This window comes from Nicrophorus vespilloides, unplaced genomic scaffold, assembly GCF_001412225.1.
Source record: "Nicrophorus vespilloides isolate i.1.1-1 unplaced genomic scaffold, Nicve_v1.0, whole genome shotgun sequence".
Lineage (NCBI taxonomy): Eukaryota > Metazoa > Arthropoda > Insecta > Coleoptera > Silphidae > Nicrophorus > Nicrophorus vespilloides.
Window position 1 is genome coordinate 1 of NW_017096973.1, and position 7,686 is coordinate 7,686.

Here is a 7,686-nt window from a genome sequence, read left to right on the forward strand (position 1 = left end):
TTCAACAGCTCATAGCAAACGACTCGATGACAGCACTAAGACGTATGTAGGCACGTTGGAAAGGTGAAATATTCAGCTTTCATACGAGTGGTCGATTATGTAAATATCTTAAGGGGTTGATAAGAAAATTACGAAAAACTGTAAAAACTGAATAAAAATCGGGAAAAAAATGTTCTTCAGCCTATGACAGGCGACTCGATGATACTACAAAGATGTGTTTATGCGCGTTGGAAAGGTGAGATATTCAGCTTTCATACGAGTGGTCGATGATGAAATTATCTTTAGGGGTTGTCGAGAAATTCACAAAAAAATCATCGTTTCTCTGTTTTTTTCAATTTCTACAGCTCATAACAGGCGACTCTGGGGTAGTACGAAAATGTTAGTGGTCTCTTTGGAACGGTGAGACATTCAGCTTTCATACGAGTGGTCGATGATATAATTATCTTAAGGGGTTGTTTTCGAAAAACCGAAAAGGCTGAAAAAAATCGAGAAAACATCTGAATTAATTACACTAAATTGAAACATTTTGCGTCAATATTTTATATTCACTAATTGTCGTAAAAATGATGATCAACTGACAAAGTTGTCAGTGTCACCGTGTGGTGTGTTTGGTTCAAAGTTGGAATGCGCGAAACATGGATTTCCCTGTGTTAAAATGCTTCCAGAACGAATAAGTGAGTGTTTTTCTTTCAATCCTCATTTCATACTAATCCGCAGATTATGTTAATTTTGCGCATTGATGAGTAAATGTAAATTATAGTATTTAAATGTAGAAAAACTTATTCGAATGCAGAAGATTTCTAGTTGTTTTCTGCTCGAACACATACGTTTCTTATAGAAATACGTTATCAATATTTTAAAATATTGAAGAATAGATAGAAATAGATAGATTGTTTGATTTGTTAAATATGTAATTGTATATTTCTGAGAGAATTCAAGTAAAAGTAGAGAGTTTCAAGCTCGTAATATTTAGGTAATTTTCTTATCGCGTTGCGTTTTTAATTAGAAAGCTGCAATGCAGTGTTGCTTGCACACTTTTGAAATTATTGATTATGATTTTATCACATATATTATTAATAAATAAAACGATGATGATGATCATCAGACTTAGACCAGATTTTGTGATCGGTTATAGGCAACCAATATTACGCGCTATCTCTATTCGCTTAGTGAAAATGATAATATTGCAAATAAAGGAAGCGATATGTAATAATCACTGTTATGATTATGTAACAGCTATTGAACTTTGTTTGGAGATGAGTGTTATCTGTATCAGGAAGTGTATGCAATAGTGTATACACGTTCCTTATCAAATGCGGTGTGTATGCATTTAATTGGTTTGTTGACATTAATCATGCTGCCATAACAAACATTTGATGCAAAACAGAAGTGTGTAACCTTGACTACTGTTCCGTCATGTGCAGTAGCATTGTGTGATTAGAGAGACAAAGTAATGAGCTGTTCATTAGAAATCAGTTTGGTGTGAACAATATGTTTGTTGGTGCTGCAATTCCTGTTCTCGCAGCATTGCTGCTTGGGGCCAATGCACAAGTGCATTACTTTCAGCCAGAGCAGATTCATCTGAGTTTTGGTGCTACCGTAGAAGACATAGTAGTCACCTGGTCGACGTTCAATGATACCAAAGAATCAATAGTTGAGTATGGCATTGGAGGCATGGTGCTCAAAGCCTATGGAAATTCCACAGTGTTTGTCGATGGTGGCAAGAACAAGCACACGCAGTACATACACAGGGTCACCTTACCCAATCTGAATCCCAAGAGCAAATATGGTAAAGACGATTGCTGATTATTGCAGTTTGTTGAGAGGATTATTGTTATTTTCAATTGGCAGTTTACCACTGTGGCAGCAATCTGGGTTGGTCGCCGATGTTCTGGTTCAACACTGTGCAGAATGATGAGGACTGGCAGCCGAGGTTGGCCATCTACGGGGATATGGGCAATGAGAATGCACAGTCTCTGGTCAGGTTGCAGGAGGAGACCCAGAGGGGGCAATATGATGCCATATTGCACGTCGGAGATTTCGCTTATGACATGAATACTGTATGGCGTGATTCGTGATTAAGATTCTGTGTTTTATTTGGGGATGCATATTTTAGGATAACGCCGCTGTCGGGGATCAATTCATGAGGCAAATCGAGTCGATCGCCGGATATTTGCCGTACATGACGTGCCCGGGAAACCACGAAGAGAAATAGTTTGTGCTTGGAAATCTTCAATTTTTGATTCAGGCGTAATTGTTGTTTTTTTTTAGTAATTTCAGCAATTACAGAAATCGCTTTTCCATGCCGCAAGGAACGGATAACATGATGTACAGCTTCAATTTGGGTCCTCTGCATATCATAAGCATATCCACCGAGGTTTACTACTTCATGAATTACGGTTTGAAGCCTCTGGTCAATCAATACCTGTGGTTGGAGAACGATCTGGTGGAGGCGAATCTGCCGGAGAACAGGGAGAAGCGGCCGTGGATCGTCGTGATGGGTCACAGGCCGATGTACTGCAGCAACGAGGATTCCGATGATTGCACCCATCACGAAACTCTGACGAGGGTCGGTTTACCGTTCCTCCACTTCTTCGGGCTGGAGAAGTTGCTGTACGATTACGGGGTCGATCTCAACATATGGGCGCACGAGCATTCTTACGAGAGGCTCTGGCCCATCTACGATTACAAAGTGTACAACGGTTCGTACGATCGTCCGTACGTGAATCCCGGAGCTCCCGTTCACATCGTCACAGGATCAGCCGGCTGCAAGGAGGGCACGGACGGTTTCGTGGCGAACAAACCCGAATGGTCCGCGTTCAGCAACAGCGATTACGGTTACACCAGATTGAAGGCCTTCAACAAAACCCATCTGTACATCGAGCAGGTCTCCGATAACAAGTCCGGGGCTATAGTCGATTCCTTCTGGATCGTGAAGAATTTCCACGGACCGTACAAGAACTCGCAGATGGATTGGGCCAAACTGGACTCGATGCGATTGAAGAACTTTTAAATTTGGACGAAATTAGAAAAAAAATGTTTAATTTATTTTATTAGAAGACAATTTCAGTTTCGTGCATTTACCAGCACACAGCGAATATCACTATAGAAAGTTTTGAATGGAGCAATAAAGATTTCAATGCCGTTGAATTAGATTTTATTTAAACACACACATATTGGATTTACGTTATTTTGTAACTACCATAGCCATAAATGATGGTATAACTCTTGAAGAGTTTTATTGGTTGCCTACAGAATGTTTGAATTAATTGAATAGTGGGCGAGCTGTGCTGGGAACGGTAATTCTGAACCGGTTCTCGCCCGATTCCAATTAGAAGTGGCGATGCGTACGTGGAACGAGTGGCTCAAGCAATGTACCAATGCAACAGGACGTTGCTCTTCACGCTGCTGCTGCTGATGATCGTAGTGGTCCTCATCCTGACGTTCTACTACAACAGCGAGACCGAGGAGCTGGGGAACGTCGTGCTGCTGGACAACGTCGATTACGACCAGCAGCCGCAATCGTACCTCGATCACGACAGACTGTTCGATTTGCGGCTCAGGTATGACGTGAGCGGCGAGAATTGCGCGATCGGCACTCCGCTCTTCGCTGTCATTCTGGTTACCAGTTACTTTGGAAACGTGGAGACGCGCAGCGCCATCAGAAGGGCATTTCCCAAGGATTCGCTGCGCGATCTGAACGCGACGTTCGTGTTCCTGCTGGGACGGAAAAGCGATGATATGTTCGTTAAGCAGGATGCGGTGCTCGACGAGGCGCACCGGTTCGGCGACATCCTGCAAGGGAATTTCCGGGAGGCCTACAGGAACCTCACGTACAAGCATCTGATGGGCCTGAAATGGGCGTCGGAGAGATGCGCGAACGCAGAGTACGTTGTTAAGATGGACGATGATATCGTGGTGAATCTTCCCGAAATCCTGAAGGTTCTTCGCAATGTTAAATTGCCGCAGAAACTGTTGGCTGGATACATTTTGAAGGATATGGAGCCGAAGAGGGAGAAGGCGAACAAGTGGTTCGTTACGGAAGACGAGTACAGGGATAAAGTTTATCCGACTTTTCTGAGCGGTTGGTTCTACGTGACGAATCCGAAGACGAGTCGCAGCTTGGTCAGAGCTGTTCGGGGCGAGAAGTACTTTTGGATCGACGATACATTCATCACCGGAATTCTGGCGAGGAAGGTGAAGATCAAGCATTACAATTTAGGGGATTACTTCACCGTGCATCCTGAATTCCTGAGGTGTTGCATGAGCGATGTCAGCAAGTTGAGCGTCGGTTGCGAAGTGATGATCGGGCCGAACGGTGGTGACGCCAATCTGTTCTTCGAGTTCAACAGAGCGTTGGGGAAATGCTGGAAGTCTGGTAGTTGCAAGAAGAGGGATCTGCCGTTGAACAGGACCTGCGTCGCGGAGAGGGTCGTCAACTTGGGAAGGGGAACGTCTGTGATAGAAGATTACAAATTGTCTTGATGTAATATTTTGTAAATTATTATGAAAATAAAACATCTTTTCTATATATTTCCTTGCGTTTTCTTTTTCAATAATCCACAACAATCCTGTGTTCAAACATTTATGATTATTAAATCAGCGTGTTTTAAACGAAAATTCATATTTTATTCATATGTTATTATTCGAAAATCTTATAGAAATTCTTTAGGGGATAAACTTTTAGAATTTTCATAGAAATCCCATAAAAATATTATTATTATATATAAAACATTTACAAGAATTTTTCAAGCAAAGTTACAAAAGCCTTGTAGAAATTTTATAGGAATATTAATAAAAACCAAGAAAAATTTGACAAACATTTTCAGGAATGTGTTTGTTTTTGTTTCACGGTAGCTTTAATTACAAAAAAAAATTGTAGAAAAAATTACAGAAATTCTATTTTAAGTCAAATTTAAAATTAGAAATCAAGAAAATAATGGTAAAAAGTTTGCAACAAATGTCAAGATTGTTGTAATATAAATATTATACGACACAATAAAAACAAATGATTTAAATAATTATTTTGTAATTATGAAAATAAATTAATGAGGCTACGTGTATTAACTATGTTGGAGCGCGGATAGATGCCGCTGACTCTGGCTCCGTGTACGTAAGTCGTATCATAGACTGGTTCTTAAACTTAGGCTACCAGTACCAAAGCATACTTACCTGGCGTAGGGGTTACCGTGATCAACAAGGCGGTTCCCCCAGGGTGAGGCCCTACCATTGCACTACGGCTGGGCTGACCCTTGCGATTATCCCTAATGTGGATAACTCGGGCGCGAAATTTTTGGTAGTCGGGACTGCGTACGCGCTGTCCCGGTCATTTCATAATCTAAATATAATCATCACTTCTCTCTCAAGTCGGAGAGTTTAAAATCGTTTGTTTAAGCATTATTGTATGTGCTTAAAAGATGATTCTAAATGATCCAACCCCCAAGAGTTGTTGTTACTTAAGTAGGTAAACACTGTGTTGATGTGTGTCAATATTATTTGAAATGTTAGACCAGGCTTAATATGACTTAAGTCATGTTTGTCTCCTCCAACATTTTATTTAACATAACACTTGATTGAATATGAAAATGCCTATATAACTAAATTGTTTGTACAAACATAAACTTCAATAAATATAGGTTATATAAACACATTGAGAAATCGTGTTTCAAACTGGGATAACTGCAAAATGATTAATACAAATACTACAAAATAATCCAGTTATTGAACAAACTGCAATGAATTTAATATCATCAGAATAATTCAGCTTAGGTTAATCAGTCGAATGTTCTTAGTATTTCTTTGGTAATTGATAGTTAATATAACATCTTAAGAACATTACGTATCATTTTTCTGCTGCATCTTCTGACAATATAAATCTATGGTGTCGATTAGAGATTTCACGTAGTCTTTGTCGTTGTGGTCTTTGGCATTGCTAGCATCAATCTTCAGCTCGTAAGTTGGTTCAAACTCGACGAAATACTGTAATCAATCATCATAATCAATAATATTAATATATCTTTTTCCATTACAAAATCGAATTTCTTGAACATTTTTCCTACATAATCTTAACATTTTGTTATTCTTACCGCACTTGAATCCGGTATATCTTCACACTCGTCCAGTTCTGTTCCGGCAATGATGGAAGTCAGGTATGTCCAATATCGGGAACAATTCGCAAAATTGTACCCACCTAATAGAAATAGTTGAATTAATTTGATAGGTTAAATATATACTAAATCATTTGAGTACCTCCTCCCAAAAACATGGTTGGCACTTTACAACCAATGATCTCCTTCACACAATCCCCCATCGTCTTCAGCGTGACGTTGCATTGACCAATAGGATCACCTTTGATAACATCCGCCCCGCATTGTACCACCATCACCGACGGTCGAAATGTGTCATAAACCCTGTATACAAAAATGTTCACCTTGTTTACATGTAATAAGTTAACTATTAGACTGTTAGACCTTTTGAAAACGCCGTTGAAGAGTTTCCGGTAAGTCGAATTTCCGATTCCTTCTCTAAACGGAACATTCATAGTGTAGTAACGAGCATCTCCACTTCCTACATCCTCAATTGAACCAGAACCCGGGTAGAAGCCAGGTGATTTTTTATGAAAAGACAAGGTTAAGACGTCTTTGCATTTCTCGAAAGCTCCCTCAACGCCATTTCCTAAATAGCAACAATTTGTTATTGTGTATTGATGTTATTCATCTATTTTTACCGTGATGCACGTCCAAATCTATATATAAAACTCGTTCGAACTTCTTCAGCAGCTCTATTATCCCCAAAACTATATCGTTCACGTAACAAAAACCTTCAGCTGAAGATCTGCCAGTAAATTAATTAATATATTAAATTAATTGTATTTAGTTAGTACCTATGGGCATGGTGCCAACCGCCGAACCAATTGATCGCATACGGGATTCGCGTTCTGCTGAGGATCTTAGCCGCTGAGATTGTGGCTCCTCCGATCGATCCGATGAAGTCGTGCAGATCCTCCAAGGGTGGACAGTCGTAGGTCAATCCAACCCTTTCGCGCTCCTCTTCCGTGTCCTTCTCATTACCATCATCATCATCATCCAACCTTTTGATTAAATCTACGTAACTCGGGTCGTGGAAGCTCTTCAGCTCCTCTTCCGTTGCAGACACAGGCTTCACCACTCTGACCGAAGTACTATCGAGAAGTCCGAAAGATTCTATCAAATTTTGTACACGTGAACTCTGAAATTAATATAAATATAATAATAACGTTTATAGTAAAAGTAAACTAAATACGTATTTAAATTTTCAAAAATATAAATTACATAATTTCCAACAATAAGCGCCATCTGCTTTGGATTCAACGAGTAGTTTTTAGTATAGGCAACAATATGAACAATGACACAACAACATAACCTACAGTAAACATTGATGCCTATAAAAACCATTTTTTTATGAATTTACGTAAAATTTCTTAATACTTACCCTTTCGGACATCGTCGGCAATTTATTGCACTCCCTTTCCACCGATTTATCGTAAATGAATGCAACTTTCACCTCTTCCATCGTGCGAATACGATTTTCCATTTGGCGGCAAAACAACGGTTTTGTTGATGCTTTTCGAATATAAATGCACCTACTGGAATTTACCAACATTAAATGCAACTGTTCTTGTTTTTCATAGCAACCATTGATTTTTAT

General features: G+C 39.6%; 3 protein-coding genes across 3 annotated transcripts; 2 read left to right on the forward strand and 1 right to left on the reverse strand.

Moving 5' to 3' along the window:
- The first annotated feature begins 1,335 nt into the window (after positions 1–1,335).
- LOC108558605 (acid phosphatase type 7) lies at positions 1,336–3,150 on the forward strand. Its single transcript, XM_017915571.1, has 4 exons — positions 1,336–1,789; positions 1,852–2,060; positions 2,117–2,214; positions 2,272–3,150. Exons 1-4 carry the CDS (start codon positions 1,492–1,494, stop codon positions 3,011–3,013), a joined length of 1,347 nt encoding a protein of 448 aa, XP_017771060.1. The 5' UTR covers positions 1,336–1,491; the 3' UTR covers positions 3,014–3,150.
- Positions 3,151–3,245: 95 nt separating this feature from the next.
- On the forward strand, positions 3,246–4,511 carry LOC108558606 (beta-1,3-galactosyltransferase 5). Its single transcript, XM_017915572.1, has one exon. It carries the CDS (start codon positions 3,373–3,375, stop codon positions 4,483–4,485), a length of 1,113 nt encoding a protein of 370 aa, XP_017771061.1. The 5' UTR covers positions 3,246–3,372; the 3' UTR covers positions 4,486–4,511.
- Positions 4,512–5,676: 1,165 nt separating this feature from the next.
- On the reverse strand, positions 5,677–7,678 carry LOC108558602 (histone deacetylase 8-like). Its single transcript, XM_017915567.1, has 7 exons — positions 7,471–7,678; positions 6,884–7,227; positions 6,728–6,834; positions 6,471–6,675; positions 6,250–6,410; positions 6,087–6,190; positions 5,677–5,979 (listed from the first exon to the last, which is right to left on the reverse strand). Exons 1-7 carry the CDS (start codon positions 7,639–7,641, stop codon positions 5,836–5,838), a joined length of 1,236 nt encoding a protein of 411 aa, XP_017771056.1. The 5' UTR covers positions 7,642–7,678; the 3' UTR covers positions 5,677–5,835.
- Between the last annotated feature and the right edge of the window lie 8 nt (positions 7,679–7,686).